Source organism: Larimichthys crocea, chromosome X (assembly GCF_000972845.2).
Source record: "Larimichthys crocea isolate SSNF chromosome X, L_crocea_2.0, whole genome shotgun sequence".
NCBI classification, from domain to species: domain Eukaryota; kingdom Metazoa; phylum Chordata; class Actinopteri; family Sciaenidae; genus Larimichthys; species Larimichthys crocea.
Genome location: NC_040020.1, coordinates 4,267,922 through 4,285,922, shown reverse-complemented (window position 1 = coordinate 4,285,922; position 18,001 = coordinate 4,267,922). Strand labels below are relative to the sequence as shown.

The 18,001-nt window shown below is 43.3% G+C and overlaps 1 protein-coding gene across 5 annotated transcripts in view; it reads left to right on the top strand.

The window, feature by feature from the left end:
- Positions 1-18,001, top strand: part of bnc2 (basonuclin zinc finger protein 2) — a 167,549-nt gene that overhangs the window by 55,881 nt on the left and 93,667 nt on the right. Inside the window, exons 1-2 of one of the 5 annotated variants that reach the window (XM_019255328.2) lie at positions 14,938-15,307; positions 16,381-16,758. In XM_019255328.2, the coding sequence (XP_019110873.2) occupies positions 15,305-15,307; positions 16,381-16,758 (381 nt within the window). In that variant the 5' untranslated portion in view covers positions 14,938-15,304. Of the gene's footprint in view, positions 1-14,937; positions 15,308-15,416; positions 16,759-18,001 lie in introns of those variants that run through there. The other 4 variants (XM_027282809.1, XM_027282810.1, XM_027282807.1 and 1 more) reach the window with 4 other exon arrangements.

Here is an 18,001-nt window from a genome sequence, read left to right as displayed (position 1 = left end):
TTTTTTGGCCTTTTATGCTTTTAATGATAGGACAGCTGAAGATAGACAGGGAGCAGAGAGAGGGGAGTGACACACAGTAAATGGCCGTCCGATGCGGGATTCGAACCCGGGGCCAGCTGCAGCGAGGACTGTAGCCTCCACACACGGGGCGGCCGCTTAACCCTCATGGTCTGTTTACAGGTGTTGAGACTAATACTGCATATGTGGAAATAATTATATGAAGAAGAGCTGCGCTATGTCTGATAAATTCAGTCTGAAAAACATCTTAAAACATTTTTAAGTTTGAAAAGAAATATTAGCAGCTTGCATTGTTTGTAGGCGTCGGTTTTGACGGAAGAAAAATGCGTGGATTAAAAAAAAGACGATGCTTCTGGTACATTGAGTTTTTTAGAACTATCTAGTGAGTCCAATAGTGTTGTAAAAGTGCAATGCAATTGCTAAGCACTCTTTCAAGTGAATCACATGACAAGAATCGCAGATAATTTTGATATTTTTCAACTTTCAAGTGACTAATGCGGACAACAAGCTTTGATTTTTGTCCAGTATTGAGCATCCTGCAGGCTACAAAACAGGCTACAGCTCCGGGAAATGGCGCACCCTCAAATTACGTCCATTAAAAGTGTTTATTTTTGCTATTGACAGGCTCAGACTGTTATTATAAGTTTCTGACAACTTTACAGAGAAATTAAACATTTACGTTTATGTACGTTTTGCTTGATCCGGGCTGTGAAATCTCTGTGGGCCTAGTGTCACAGCACCCACAGGAATACCACCAATCTCCTGAGCTTCGCACCCTTCTCGGGCTGTCTCTCTCCTTGTCGTCCCCCTCGTAATCTTATCCATACAATCAAATCCATCAAATTTAAAGTCACACTGTTGAAATCAGCTAAATATTCAGCTCATAACCCTGAAAATCTTTTACACAACACTAAACTTCACTTTCTGTACTCCAACACAGCAAACTTTTCCTGGCTCGCATCCTTACACTCATGTTTCCACTGTTGACCTCTCCTGTAACAGGTCCTGATTTCTCCAAAGATTTCAGAATTAGACTTCTCCTTGAGCGAGACTCGGTTCGACACACAGTGGGTCGAGCAAAAAAGTACAGAAAACATTTCATTTCTCTGTAGGGTCGTATTGTCAGACACTTAGAATAACAATCTGAGCTGCTCAGTGGCAAAAACAAGCACTTTTAGTTGATATATCTTGACGGTGCGCATTTGCCCTTAAGGATTACATTGTAGCCTGTATTGCAGGCTGCCCCCATCAGTCACTTTGACACAAAAACATGAGAAAATAAAAGTCCAGGTTGAAAAATAGAAAAGTTACCCTTTAAGTCATTTGTCAAAGTAAAATAAGGCTTCTCCAGCGCGTGTGTGTGTGTGTGGATTTGCTACTTTTCTATTTTATATCATTGTAAATTTATATTTTTAGACATTTGAAGCTGTTTTTTACTCATGTTTTTTACCCAATGATTAATTAATTATTACCAAAGGATTATGGAAATTATGAAAACAATCCTATCTTATCTTTCAACCTCCTAATTTCTAAGCGGTTCATCTATTCTCCTTCCTGCTTGTCTGCCTACATTCGTGCTGGCTCTGCTGCCTGTCTTATCTGTTTGCTTGACGGTCCACTGTGTCACAACGCTACTAATGGCCATTGCTGAGCCAGCCACTTTCTAAATGACACCCTCCTCCGCTCAATACAGCTGCCCTGCAGTTACACACTCACTCCTCTCCCCCTTTCTTTTTTCTCTTTTTTCTTTTTCCTCCCTCCAGTCTCCACCACCACCAGTTCCTCTCATGCACAACACGGTGGATTCCCTCCCTCCCTCCCTCGTGTGAAAGAAAAGCAGTTTCTTGTCAATTTTCTCTCAATATTTTCCACTCAACATGCCTCTTGATGAAAGAACCTCGTCTTGCCTGACACACACACACACACACACTCATGCACTTTCATGCATCACATATCACCGGTTGAATGACTGACTGACGGTGTACGACTGGAGCATCTTCTCCCCGCTGATAGCAGCGCCCTCACCAACAGGATGATTCGTTCATTCATCATTCATCCCTCTCCCACTCCTCTCTCTATCTTTTTCCTCCTTCTTCTTCACATCACAGCCCTCTCTCTCCTTTTAATCATCTTTATCTCGTTGTATGTTGTGTGTGTTTTTTTTTGTGCGTTTGTGTACAGCAGCAGAAGATGTGGTAAAACGTTTCCTCTTATTGTAAATTCTTCTAAAAGACATATGGAAGCCAAATTGAGTTTGGCCTTAGTTTGACTACAGCAACCCTGCCAGACTAAATCCTGGATCAAAACACACTCATGATCACTCTCATTCTCCACACATATCAGCTCTCCAACCTCTGCATACCCCCGATGCCACTTTGTATTTAATGTAGTTGAAATGACTTTATTAATTCTCAAAGGAAAAACAGCAGCACTCGACTGGATGTTCATCTCGTCTTCCTCTGCAGTTTGTTCTCTACACACACACACAGACACTCACAAACTTCCCCCTCAAAGTTCATTGGTTAATCAGCCAGGGGTTCCAGCATCCTAAAAGATGGTGGTGGCAACATTTTGGCACTGGCAACTCATAACTGGATTGCTGTAATTATTCATTGGGAGAGTGATGCCTTCCAGGGGCTGAAGATTGATTAGGTTTGATATGCGACTTAGTGTAATCTGTCTTTGACCAGGGCTCCTGTCCAAATTGGCAGGAATAATAAAAAGAGAGGAAGTTATTTTTAAAGAGGGAGGAGAAACGAGTGAGCAAATGAAGACGGAGGTGGGTGGACAAAGGGAAGAGAGAAAGATTGAGGCATATATCCCGTGTCGTGTCTCTTGTGGCGCTCTTTGCCGTACACAAACCATCAATCTGCAAACAACAACGGCAAGGCAACCATTTTGTTTACAGTCGAGCAAAGCCATTACAACATTAAAAACACAGCACCTCTTATTGTGGGCATTATTGTGTACTCAGTTCAAAGCGTTAGTTGTGCGAGCGCATCGCCTTGCTTGTTTTTGTCAGGCGGACCAACGCGATCCTCGGTTGTCTCATTTTCCAGGACTAAAGTGTGTCTTCAGTTAATCCTCCAGTGTAAGCATGGCAGGACTTAAAAGGCTCTGATTAGGCTGTTGTGTCCCACAGGTTGGCTAGATATAAACTCGTGACACACTCGCAGTGCCCATACATACCCCGGAGACCTCTCTTTGTGTTAATTAAAGGAGTCTCAACTGCAATTAGCAGGCTTTACAATGAGCATAGCCACAGATAGACACATACATGCACACACGCACACTGAAACAGACACATCCAGACTGTGAACACATTTATGGGCCCCACAAACACTCTTTACAGTTCCTTAAGTATCACTATGCATTTTGCTGTTAGGTCAACTATAGCAGATTGTCTGCTGCGTCTGGCTGGTGGTCTGGCTTTTAAGGTCATTTTTAGCAGTGACTTAAATGACCAAATGAAGATTGAACGCTGCAAAAAATAAAAAAATCTTAATTTGCTTGACTGTTGTGACCTGAAATCTTATTTTCTTCTTACGAAACTTTCCAAAAACTACCACAAAACCAGAACAGGCTGGATACTTATAAAATAAAGTGAGTGTTTCGATCTTTAAAAAACAGATTTGAAAAAATTCAGACAATGGGTGAGCTCGTTTTACCTCTTGTCAGCGCAAAAAACATTTGTTTGAAGAATTTCCTGAGGGTCAAGTTAATTTTTTTTATTTTTATATACTACCACAGGGGTCGATCTTTTTTGAAAACTGCTAAAGAAAAAGGTTCGTTAAAGGGTAGGTTCACCCAAATTACAAAATGAAAGATTTTTAGATCACTGAGATTTCTCCAATACATTAAATGTTGGTTTTGGTGTTATTAAAAACTTCATAAGACCAAAGCTGTCTGCATTATAGATACAGTTTTCAAGGACACTTAGAGTCACTTGTGTAATTCTGCGCCACCCACATAAACTGAGTGGCTGTGTTCCACTCCCTGTTAGACCTAAACATAGACCCTGGGTCCGTGGTGGCCAAATGGCCCATCATCCTGTCTTCTTATATACCAAATTAGACCAAAGCTGTCCCAGTGTGCTCCAGCCTTGTCCACAGGAAATCAAAGCCAGGTGGAACTTAAGTGAATGAAGCCCCACTTTGGCACATTCTAGCTGGGGAAGTGGTGGCAAGAGCAAGACCCCCCCTGGAGCTTGTCAGAGGTTGGGAGAAGACACACACACACACACACACAGGTGCGAATACCTATTTGCTGATGTTCACACAAGGGCACAAACTCACAGTGGATAGGTGCTGTCAACTCTGTGGCAATGCTGCTTAGCCACTCCACTCCCGTATTTACTTATTTATTGGCAGCGATGGCTGCGATGACAGAGCCACTCACTCTCAGAAAGCCTCCCAGGCTCAACGACGTCCCTTCAAGCAATGGCGTAAAAATTTTAAGAGCCCCAGGCCCGGTTTGATGATTTTGACGTGAGTTAGGATGTAGTCGAGTTGTCGGGTGCATTCAGGGGGCTAACTGTTCTAATGCGTTTACCCGCTTGCCTTGTGAGTGTGTCTCTGTGTGTCTCAAAGCGAAGCGAAGTGTCACTTAATAATTTAGTCGTTGGTTACGTCCCCCTCGCCATCCATCCATCCATTCACGGCCCTTTATGTCTTGCCTCTGGGAATGCGGCAGCCATCCCTCTGCCTCTCGGGGAGTGATAGAACAAGCAGAGACAGGTGACAGAATCCGGTGTGGTGGTGTGTGAGGACAAAGCAAGAAAGATTGACTGCGAGAGAAAGAGAGGCAGACAGCACAGTGAACATAAACGCCGAGAAACAGACAAGAATTAAAGGAGCTTGAGGTGATTTACGAGTGACTGGAAGATAATGAACAGCAGCCACTTTTTCGAATCTAAATTTTTACAATGCAGCTTCATAACACAGAGCCTCACGTCCATCCTGTCATTAAATCTGTCTTACGTGTCTTATGTATTAAAGCGATGCAACACACGCATATATTGCCCATGCTTGACACACACACACACACACACAAACACACACACACACAGCTGGGTTTCTGGCACCCGTGCATGCCAGATGTAGACAGGAGATCTTTCTCTCTCTCATCACTGTTTTCAGACTAATAGGTTCTTGTTCTCCATGGAAGTGGTTCTAAGGCGAGAGCTGGAACTTAAAGCCTGCACGCCAAACCTGTGGCTACGGTTGTAATAATCAAATAATGTAACTTGGCCACGTGTAAGAATGTGTGTTAATACACGAGAGCTTTCAACAAAGTCTCCAAATGCCAGTGGTCTCCTATATACTTTAATATGACTTGATGTTCACTTAGCCCCCCCTCTTCCTCGTAATTGAAACCTGATGGTGGAATAATAATCGTTTCTTCATATTTTTTTTTTTTCAGCTTTCTGCATTCACTAAGCTGATTTTTGCCGGGGCTGCGGGACAGTATTCAATTACAAGAGGTTTGGTGGAGAGGAGAGGGCATTGCGATGAGCTTTACACTTACAACCTCAACACGGGTTCACTGGTAGAGAAGCTAAAATCACTTTTTAATGCGCGGATCGTTCTTTCGGCGAAAAACATGCACAACTCGAAAAATAAAAAAAAATGAATTTCATTTGAAGCTGCACTTCCTCGTACACACAGTTGAAAAAAAAAGACGAAGAAAGAAGGATGAGCCGGGAGTGAGAATTTTTCATGCTTTTCATTTTCTTGATTGAAAATCTCCTTCTTTGCAAAAACGAAGTCCCAAACCAAAAGCTTGCTTGTTTGCTAAGTGGTTTTACTACCACAGAATGATTTGTGTGACATTTATTTGGGAGTTTTTTTTGGCCTCGGAGTCACAACTGTTTGTGTGTTTGTCGTGTTGTTAGCGGTTATGTTCCTTGTCATGTGTGTGCCATAAATAAAGACTCCCCTGGCTAATGTAACCCATATGTTTTTTGTTCCCACCTCCCTCCCAGCTCAGCATTTGTTTTCGAGGCGGAATCAGATGGTACGCAGCTCTTTCTCTCTCTCAACTTTTGTGAGGTCATTGAATTTTAGTTTTTATATCAAAAGCAGCCGTGGACTTCCCTGTTACTCACAAAGGCTAACCGGCATAACGTGTGATTCCCATTACTTCACTACCTCACCACCTAGCAGATGCACAGCTGGTCACTGATGACCCCTCTTGAAACATTTGGACACATAGTCATACCCAGACATGACTGACAAATCCCAGTTTGCTTGAATTTTTGTCTTAATTCAACAGAAATGATTCATTTCACATGCAGAATATAAGATGACCCCGACTTCCTCATTTCCAACACCTGGTTTTGGAGGAAGACATCTCCTTTTGGGAATGTTTCCCCCAAGATACTAATCGTAGAGGAAAGTCCTCATCCTTGAATCCTTGTAAATGTAAAGCATGAAATGCGTCTATTAGAACAACCACATCCGTGTAGCTCACACTCTCTGCTGTCACACTCTTGGATATATTTGCTCTGGTTGTCAGCATTCACAGGACTGTCCTTTTGAGCTCATCATTAAATTCTGAGTCCAATAACTCTTGGCTGCCTGACAGATGATTTGGTCCCCGTTTTTTTTCCAGGAAAGCTTTGACCAGTTTTTATTCGGAAGGAATTTATTTCCTACGTGGCAACACAACAAGTTACACAAGCCATGACAACTCTCTCCTAGAAATTGCAGCAATAAATTAAATATAACTTCAATTAACATAATGAAGAAATGTTAACCAACAGTGTATTTCATTCAATATCCAGTCTTTTAAAACTAAACAAACCCACAAAAAAGCTTAAAGTGCGATAGTCACCATGAGTGCATAGTGACTATCGCACTTTAAGCTTTTTTGTGGGTGTGTTTAGTCACTGGCAGCATCTGATTAAGCCGAGGGAAAGATCACGTCTTGCTTTGATACAGAAAAAACCCACAGTGACTTAAAGTACAAGACTTCACATGTTTATTCACATTTAACCACAAAACCACAACCTTTTAACAAAAACATTTATATTGTGTTATCCAAACCAGACAAATGGGACTTAATATGGTATATCCCATTGTCTGAAAAAATCCTGTTACCCCCCCACGACCCTGACAAGCTCCCTGTGACTCCGGTATGACGCATAAATGTAGTGATTCATTCACTCTAAACATAAGTTAATATCCACCACAACATAACTGGTAAACTCAATTCAGAAATATAGAAATGTAATATCTTAGGAGAGCGTTCATCACAAGGTAAACTACATGAACACTTTTAGGGATGACTAACCGTAAAATGACTTGAATAAACTTACTGACCTAACAACATTAAGACTACCAACATCCCGCAATGCAACACTCTCTGTAAGAGCCAGTTAGAGTGGCATTGTTTCCCCTCCCATTCATACAAAATATCTGATGTTGGAAATAAGTGATTGTCAAGTTCTCAAATATAATACGACCCACATCTTGTCTAATGTCATTTCTACAAAAACATCAGAGTTTTGGGCCACTACGCCAATTTGATCAAACTTTTCTGTTCCTGTCAGTATTTCGTCCCACCACAACAGACAGCGATTTTCAAGCAAACAGTTATAAAGGTCACTGTAGCAGCTACTGACATTATGCTCTCTTTTATCTGAGCCTCAGGGAGAGGAGAAAGTGTTTCAGTGGGTGTCAAAGACAGCAGAAAGCTAAAAGTGGTAAAGATATATTAGTGAGGTCAGAAGGGGGGAAAAAAAAATCGTAGCACAAGAGTGAGAGAGGAAGAGTAAAAACAGAATAATGAGAGATGGGAAGTTTGCAAAGAAGAAGAGAAGGACTTTTCAAACTCTCAGTGCTGATTTCGGTGGAGATTGGGTTAGTGGTGGTGGTGGTGGTGGTGGTGGTGGGGAGGCTGTACAATGGGGGCGCTGGCAGGGTTGCCACGGCAGCGTTCCGGATGGGCAGGCGGTCTCCTCTCAGGGGGTGAAGGGGGGGGGGGCGGGGGGCTGTCAGGGAGCCTGGCAGGTAGAGACACAACGCCCTGTGACTGGGGGGGAGCACGGGTCAGTGAGAGAGGACAGGAGCGAGGGGATGGAGGCAGCGGAGGGGTGAGGTGGAGGCCTGTCTGATGAGGTGAGAAGAGAGAGAGTAGAAGGGGAGGGAGACATGAGGGAAGTAAATGAGGCTGGATGAGGAGAAGATCCAGAGATGATTAGAAGAGAATTATCCAAGTGTGAGTGTGGATGACTGTGGAGTTAGTGGAGGAAATAAGAGGAAGAAAAAGGCAGAAGGATGGGCTCAGGGTGCCCTGATATACACGTCTGTGAAATGCCCTGAAACCGCTCCAGTCAATAGGCAAGTGATGGAACTCAACCTCTTCTTCGTCTGCTGCTTCTCCCCTCCCTTTCTTTCCCCAGACACTATTCCCACGCCTCTTGGTTCATATGTAACCCTTTCCTTGATGCACCACACCTATATTGTGCTTTCACACAACAAACTTGTGCAAGGGTAGTGCGTAAAATGAAATATTTGACTACATCAAAATATTATTTTTCCTCATCTGATATTTTCTGTCATGCTTTTTCTACTCAAGTTCTGGTAGGATCAGAGATGTTCAGCGATACAGACGATGGATGCATGATGCAGGCTAATTTAATTTAATTTACATCTTCTATCGATGCCAAAGTCTCATTGGACGTGTTGTGGAGGTCAGCGTATTTTGGGATTAAAGTTAAATTGATGCCCCTCTCCATTTAAAAAAGAAAAGAAAAACCTGGACAGTTTCATTTGAGCTTAGGTTTTAAAAACTGCGTGTCAACTTTTGGTGATTCAGAATTGTTGGAGTCCATGTTGGATGGAGGTCTTTTGGTGAAAAGAAAATTCACTCAGGAAAGAAAGTCTAAAATAACTTTGATTTCTTCATTCTGTAAATGCTGCCAGTAAAAGTAAATTACTAAAAGGCACAATATAGTTTGGTTTCTTGCAGACATAACAGTAAATTGGACACTTTCGGGTTTTGGACAGTTGGTTGGACAAAATAAGAACATATTTCTAAAACAATCAGTCGTTCCAATAATGGAAAAAATAATCAGTTGTAACGTCTCTAGATGACGCATTGCATATATGATACTGTCCAGTGTATTTTGGGGTAATGAAAAGTCTGCTGTCTTATTGGGGATAACCTGCTAAAATAGGTGGGATTTTATGTAGTGGGGTGAAAGTGCGGTGCAGAAAAGGTAAAGTAAAGGAAGCCGATGTAGTTCCGTAGGAGCTGCTGTAATTTGGTGAGAAAAACCACCTCAGGGTCAGAGGTGCTCATGTGTACTGGATATGAGTGTGTGTGCATGACGTCTCGTGCACCAGTCGCTGCGATGCTGGTGCTGATAAAATCGACCTCATGAGTGAAGAAGGAGTCTTCCCTTCTTGAAAATAAAAAAAAAGAAGAAACTAGCACATGGAGCACCTGATACATAACATGTGTCATTAGGTCATGAATTGCCAAATAGGCATTAGCAGATTGTGCTCTCAGCCATTAACCTTTTGCCATTTTACGTTATCACAGATACAGCTGAAAATCATAAATAACTCATAAGCCTGGAAGATGACGCTCCGCTGGCGTTTATTTCTCCGTTTTTGTCACAAAGGTGCACTTATTAGCAGAGGCCAGATTGCGGCGATCAGTGACACAGACAATCATGTGGCTCTCTCTCGTTTCTTTCAGACCTTTCGGTGCCCTCGTCTGTGCCTCACTTCGCCTTTTCTCCCCCTCTCGTCTCTCTCGTTATTACAAGCGAAGGGCTGTTCCTGTCGGTGTCATATGATGTCTTGTGGCCCTGTAGTGGTAGCAGAACAGTGACAGTTCTATCCCTGTGCCATCTGATCGACACACCATTCCTTGTCACATGCAGACACACACGTTGCCTGTTTGAGTGTGTGTGTGTGTGTGTGTGCATCCTTGTATGACCATAAATCAGGTCACCCACAGTACCAGCCCTCAAGACATGTGCTCCTGCTTATGTCTCTACTGTACAAAGGCTGCCCTCACTCTTTTGGAAATGCCACTTCCCACCAGTGTTGAATCATGATTATTGTTGTTTTGGTCTGTTTATTTGAAATAATTTGACCTCAAATAGACAAAAAAAAAAAAAGAAATCTCAGACCTTTCAATCAGGAGAAAAGTTTGGATTACAAAAGAGGTCACAGGATGAACTCCTGCAGCACTCTGAAGTGAACCAGTGTTCTCTCGTTGTGCGTTTGAGAAGCATCCTTCTCAGCAAAGAGACACTCATCAACCTTTTTCTGCTGGCCGTTACCATATGTTTCTGCAGCAGATAATCACCATCACTGCACAAATTATGTTGTTCCACTTTCCCCTCTCTCTGCCCTCTGCTTCAGTCCATCCATTTGCCCTTATTTTAGTGTGTAAAAGGCCAATTTGAGTTTGGCTCAGTTGTGATTTCATTCCATGAAAAATTATACCACCTCAGGAAAAAACAAAAACAAATAAAAAACAAACAGAAAAATAACAATAGACGTGACTTTTTAGTGAGGTCTGCATCTGTTTAGTAGACACTGTTGTTAGCTGTGAACATATTTTATCACTTTGCATAGAAAATGAAAAAAAGTACTTTGCCTCTCAAGACATAAGAGCGTAGAAAGGAGAATTGGTTCTCTTGAGACTCTTCTAACAACCCAGTGATGTCGCACCCAATTTTGGAGCTATTTGACCCATTAGATGTCAATGTTGGGAAACAAACAGGCAGCGCTGAGAGGTTTGATGGGTGTAATAATGTGGGTTTAGTGATGGAGGGGGCATTTGTGGAGGCTACATTTGTAGCTTATAGTCAAAGGACAAAAAGTTGAACAAGAGATCAAGAAGTCTGACTTTGACTCTGTTTTACCTGACGTGCTCTGCAGACGTAAAATACTTTTTGAATCTGATTTTCTAATCACAACTTGTGAATAGTTGGAATCATATTTATACCTTATATACTAAATATTAAATTCATTCACACCAATGACAGAAAAAAAATATTATATCTCATTATTATATGACACCATACATGGTATTATGTAGAGAGTTAATAATCAAAATTCAAGATTTTATACAACAGTCGTGCACAAAGAAAGGTTTCAATGTCATACAGTACTCAGAGTTAATCATAATGTGCAATAAAAATGTTCTGTGTGTTTATCTTGTCTAACAAACGGTATAAAAATAATAAATAAAATACTTAAAAATCAAGTTATAAGAGGAGAAAACAAACAAAACAAAGAAATAACAGAGTATAACGACCAATGAATTCATATAATGGATATCGCTGCCAAAGTACATCTAAAAAAAAAAATGATGAGTCATACTGTAGTATGTAACACTATGAGAGTTCACTCCGCTGGCTTAAATCCATCGATCGAAATTTTATATTTATTCAAGGCGATGTGTTGTCAAGGAAAGAAACAAAAATAAGGAATGAAGGACTTGTATTATTATAATTACTGTTTCCTTGAATATTAGATGGAAATGTTTTTACTTCTTTCTTTCACACAAAGAATAGAGTGATTCTTATAGTAACATTAGATTTTTTTTAAAAGCATTAAAATCTCTTGCAATGTGTGTGGGATGATTCAAATCTTAGGTAGTCAGTCACTGCAGGATTTATTATTTAACACACTGTAGGCATTTTCACAAAGTTTGGGATTTATCGAGCGGAAAGACGGGACACCTGAGAGCTGCATGTTTGCTGTGCATTCTGTTGCACAGTTTGATACTTATTTTACTCTTATTAAAAGTGTTTGTTTCCTCAGCCGTGTCCAACATGTTGGACACTATCTGCATTTTTTTGGTTTTGATTTCTGACAGGTCGTGTGTGTGATTATACGATATTTATATAATTGCAATAGCAATATCTTTTAAAAATATCAGCATGGACTCATGTCATCTTTCATTAGCATTTTAGGGATGTGGTGGTAACATGTTGGGATAAAGTATTCCTACAAAATTGACTCTGGTAATGCAGGCTTTGCTCTGGAACTCTTCAATCTTGACGATCCCTCTCTGACTGCTTGTTGGCTTGTACCTCAGACTGAGCGTGTGTGAGCCGCTGGGGAATAAGGATGCTATGGCAGAGCTTTAACCTCGTGCACACACTTGTATTGATCCGTACAAGCCTCAGTGACTGTTGCTACAGAGCAGGCTGTACTCTGTCATACAGGGCTCCCTCCCTGTCACTGCTCGGCGGCAGCTAAGGAGGACTACAAGCCCCGTCACACACCAGCATCCGACACACACCCGTCTGCCTCTGGGCTAACGCGCTGCCACCAAACGCTGCCCTCTCCTCCTGCCTCATCCCGACCACCCTCACTTCCCCCATCCCCTTTTTTCTTTCCCCTTTTCTCTACCTCACTTTTCCTCTAATGAGTTGCAACACTGATAACGAGCCTGATGATCTTCCATTGATTCGGCTATCACTTGCTTGTCTGGTAATTGATCCGTAGCTGAGCCTCTAGTTAATTATATGGGCTTCGACATGGACCCCTGCCCCGGGGGGAATTCTCAAGTCCTGCACAATAATAGTTTTAATAAAGGAGCCCGAGGTTCTCCTGAATGCTTTTTTCCCCCCGCTCCTTCCTGCTTCCCAGCATTTTTCACCTTTCCATTTCCTCCTTCCTCCCGATTCCCCCCTAAATTTCTGAATCTCTGTATTTTTACTTCTGTGTCTCCTCTTCGTTTCCTCTGTCATCACAGCCATTATTACCATCAGCAGAGCCGAGAGGGAAGGAAGGGAAAGGGGGGGCGGTTGCGGGCTGGAAGAGATGTGGAGGGAGAGTGAGCAATATTGGCAGAGTCCACTCCTCCCTCCCACAAATAACAGCCATTAACCAGCCAGGTCAGAAGCTGAGCCACCAGCTTGACTTGAAACACTGAGTGCCACTCGACAAACCCACAGACTTGCACATTTACAGACGAGAGGGAGGGAGCAGAGAGCGAGAGAGGAAGAGAAGCGTGAGCGGCGAGAGCAAAAAGGAACCTCTGCCGCTAAATTGTCACTTAATATAATTAGCCCGAGCCTCGTGCATTACCTTTTCAATAAGTTGTTAAGAGCAGAGTGTGCGGTACATGGACAGGAGGTGACACATTACGCCTTTTTTTTTTTACGACAATGCTGCTTGTGGCTTCTGACAAGGCGCAGGCCACTATGCCAAACATTAAATGAAGAAAAGAACAGAAAGGAAGAGAGAGAGAGGGGAGACAGAGCGAGGTAAAGAGACCTGGGAGTGCTGAAAAACATCACAAGAGACAAAAGCAAAAGGATTAAGATGTAGGCAGGGAAGGAGACAGGAGTGATGTAAATTGAGCTCAAGACAAAAGACACAATTGCACATTTTCAAAGTGGTGAGACTCGCACTGTACACTTTTCTCCCTGCCAGCAGAAATCCCTTGTACATAACAGTAACGACCGGTGTGATAATCTCGGCAAAGGTTAACAGTATACTGCCATTAGTACACTGTACAAAAGGCTTTTAGACGACCGTCCAAGCAGCTGTCTACAGCAATTTGCCACAAAATTTGAAGTGACTTTATATATCAGAAGCCATTTAACGTAGCAGTGCCGAGAAGTTCTCCTTCTGCCCCCTTTTCTCTTTTGTTCCACGGGCGCGGAAAGATCACAGTGACATCTCCCTCTCGCTGCGGACTGGAGGCACCTGGTCTGTCATTTCTCTAATGATGGTGGGGTGAAAAAAGACGGGGTGGAGAAGAGGAGATAGGAGATTTAAAGGGAAGAGGGAGAAGAAGAAGGAGGAGGAAGGGGGGGATGTCTTCATTGTTTGAGATGTGTCCTATACGCCGTGTCAAAGGAAGCATAGATCCTCTTCCTTCTTCTTCTTCTTCTTCTTCTTCTTTTTTTTTGGTTTTATCCTCCTGTGTGTCTTTTTCTCCGTGTCTGCCTCCCTTTACTCCTCCATCCCTCATTTTATCCCCTTACCTTTGCTGCTGTGGGGACCAATTTGGCTAAAATGGAACCTCTTCCTCATTTTTTTCTTAATTAAAATCTGAGCGCCTCCGCGGGTGGGGGGGCGGAGGGGGGTTCCTCTCTCTGTGTGTGTGTGTGTGTGTGTGTGTGTGCTCTCATACACAATGCGGTGGCAGATTGCCTGCGTTCCATTAGTCTTTCATTAGGGTGCTTGAAAATCAAACAAAGGCATGATATTTTTTTTTTTTTTAGAGATAACAAGTCTATTGATATATTTTTTTTTCTTCATTTATTTATTTCTTTGTTTTATTTTGTTTTATTGCTGCCCTACAAATCGGAACCACTCTGAGCTGTGATCAAAGAACCTCTCTGTTGAATACAATCCTAGGTTTTCAATTTTTCAAAACAAAGAAACATGCTTTTTCTTCAAGCTGTTTCCTTCAAGGTAAATACTAAGATCTTTTGCTAAGCACCGTGCGTGCGTGCGTGCGTGCGTGCGTATGTGTGTGTGTGCGTGTGTGTGTGTGTGTGTGGCGGGATGCTCCCTCAGGAGAAGTAAGTTGCTCTGAGACGTGCCGGCCACTCGCAGCGCAAATGGTAATAAGGAAGAGGGACAAACGCTCCCCCCGCTTCTCCTGCTCTGCGATGGCGCTTGCCCCCACCTTCCTCCACCCCCCTAGCAGAGGAGGGGTGTGTGTGTGTGTGTGTGTGTGTGTGTGTTAAGTGTGTGAAGAAGCGTGCAGTGCGATGTCATTGAACATCTCAGAGTGTAGCGGCACAGTTGACTCAGTTGAGCTTGCACCGGCCCCGACACACACACACACACACATACACATGCTCGCTTTTCCTCATCCACACACACACATAGACAGACACTCAGAGAGCCACCGTCTCTCTCTCACTCACTCGCTCTCACATGCTCTCACTCTCTCTCTCTTGCGCACACACACACACACACACACACACACACACACACACACACACACACACACACACACACACACACACACACGGAGGCTCAGGCGCTCAGCTCAGTTCCTCAGCGGCTGCAGCGGAGTACAGAGGAGTCAGAGAGAGAGAGAGAGAGAGAGAGAGAGAGAGAGAGAGAGAGAGGACAGGCGGCGAGGCACGGACGTCGAGAGAGGGACACAATCACAGAGAGCGAGGGAGAGAGAGGAGAGGAGAGAGAACGGGAGAGAGAGAAAGAGAGAGAGAGAGAGAGAGAGAGAGAGAGAGAGAGAGAGGAGCGGGAGGCAGGGAGAGCTGGATAGCTGGTGGCTCACTCCCACACCTCATCTTCACTTTGCTGGGACAGGCACAGAATTGATGGTAAGAGACATTCGTGCATTTTATTGGCTCCACTGTTTTTCTTTATGTGCCGCTTTCCACTGGACTTTGTTTATTTTCATTTTTTGCATTTGCAATTTTTATTTATTTTTTAATTTTTTGGGACTTTTTGAACATTTCTGAGCAGCATGTTTTCTGTCATGCTGTATATTTACGTTTCACATTTTACTTGTTGTTGTTGTTGTTTGCTGTTTCTGCTCCACAGTGCAGCTTACACAGTTTTTGGTTTTATTTCTATTTTATTTTTAAGACTCATTCGTGACATTAGAAAATAAAAAATAGATTCATTGCACAGATTACACAGAATCCATTACATTTGTTTTTATCCATGTGTGCATGTGTTCAGTGTTTGAGTGTGCAGATGGCAGCTCACAGGAACTTTTTCTACTTTTTAAAAAAGAATAATCTCTTACATTAGAGTCCTGTGTATCCGTGTCTGAATGTGTGTGCATGCACGCATGCTGCTACAACATGTGTTTCATTGTGTGTGTTTGCGTGTGAGTGTGTTTATGTTGAGTCCATGTCCAAGTACAAAATGACTGACAGATGGATTAAAGCAAAAAACTGAGGCCACGGGCAACATCATGCACCCCTCCTCGCTAATTCCCATCACCCCCCCTCTTTTTTCTTTGCACTCCATTCTCGTTCACCTTCTCATCAGCCCCCTCCTCACCTCCATCCGTCTCCTCATCCTTCCTCACCTCCCATGCTCTGCTCATCTTGCCCTGTCCAAGACGAGGCCCCCGAGGAAATTCACTGCAAGCCCTCTTTTCTCTCTCTTCTTGAGAATTAACTCCACACACACTCCTCCGCCACCAGGGCTGCCAAGAAACCTCACACACATCTACTCCCTCAACTCCCCTCTCGCTGTTATCCTCCTGCTCGAGAAGCAGGACCCGCACGAGACGGAGGAAAAAAAAAAAAAAAAAAAAAAGGCAACAAGACCCCAAAAGAACCCACCTTCACTGACTTTCTTTTTTTTTCTTCTCTCCTCCTTCACACTCCCACATCCCTCCTGCCCTCCCTCTCTCTGTCTCTCCCTCTCTCTGTCTAAGTCCAAGGAGGCAGAGTTGGATGTGAGAGGCAGTGAGTGTGACACAGTCCCACAAGAGCCCAGCACAGACCCGGAGCCGCCCAGGCCACCTCCAGCTAAGGCTAACGGACCCAACGGCACCGCTGGCGTTTGCACGAGCATCCCCTCCAGTAGCCACAGTAGCAGCACCACCAGCAACAGCAGCAGCAGCAGCAGCAGCAGCAGCAGCAGCAGAAGTGGTCTGGGTGGCATTAGCATCGTTAGCAGCAGTGCTGAGGGAGCAGGCGAAAGCTCCATGCAGTTCAGCACCAGACCGCCTAGTGCTGAGCAGCCGGGCTTCATGGGGACATGGCAGCAGCAGAGCACTGACAGCAACCTCCTCTACAGAATGTCCCAGCAGGTACGTCAGCTCAGCCTCAGCCCTTCATCCTCTCCATCTCTGTCTCCTCTGTCCTTCCCCCCTACAACCTACAGTCAAGGACCAAACTTGAATTTTTCCCCACTTGGTGTATGTTCAGACATTTGCTACTGTGATTCTTACTCTGCCTCTTGCTCTGTGTGTGTGTGTGAAAAAGAGAGTTTGTACATAATGTGTGTCAGTAGGTGTGTGTATGTAATCCAGGGGGTAGGTGGGGTGGATGTGTGTTTTGTTTGTGATATTTCAAAATAAGAGTCCTTACTTGAAACTTTTTGCTTTTTTTTTTTTTTTGCACTTTTGGAACACATGAGATTTGATTCTTGTTGTGTGTATGTCTCTATGTTGTTGTTTTATACACACACCATGCCTGACTGTGTTTTCATTCATGTAGCCTCTCTCTCTCTGTGTGTGTGTGTGTGTGTGTGTGTGTTCTTTTTCATTTGCCTAATTCAGTTTTCTGCTCTGTAGACTCACTTAAAAAAAAAAAAGCAGATTGTGTGTGCTTGTAAAAAAAAAAAAAAAAAAGAAACATATTTTAATGCAGAATTTGCACAATATCAGATAATTCATTTATTTCACCATTTGATGGATTATCCCTTGTCCGGATTCGTTACATACATGCTTAAGTCTCCGTAATTGGTCTGTGAGCGGGTGTGGAGTTTAAAAGCAAGCAATAGCAGTGTTTTGGTAACCTCAGTGCCGATAAAGACTCGGGAAGGGGCACCCCTCTGGGACCGGCTAATTGACTTCATGTGGCCGAGGCAGGAAGCCCCTTGCGCGGCTACAGAAGAGCAGAGGAGCCGTGAATGAACACACAGGCTCAGCCTGGAAAAGTAATGATGATAACGGATAGCCTTGCACCGGGCTGAGGAAAAGTCCACATTTCCTCCCGACATTTCTCGTCTCTTATCGTGGATGTTACACTGATTTTCTCTCTTGTTTAGCAGCTTCTTCTTCTTCTTTTTTTTTCTTTTTCTTTTTTTATAAAAAGAATCATTTTCAAGTCGAGCCCCCAAAGTTAGAACAGGAGAGTTATTTTTAAAAGGGGACGGGGGATTTTGTGGTTTCGTCGGATAAATGTGAGGTAAGGAGAGGGAAGAGGAGTGAGGGAGTGCGCGTACGTGTAAGTGTGTGTGTGTGAGCGTGTGTCCGTTCGCGCGCACGTGTGTGTGTATATGTGTGTGTGTGAGTGTGTGTGTGAGGGGGAGACAGTAAAGATAGAGGA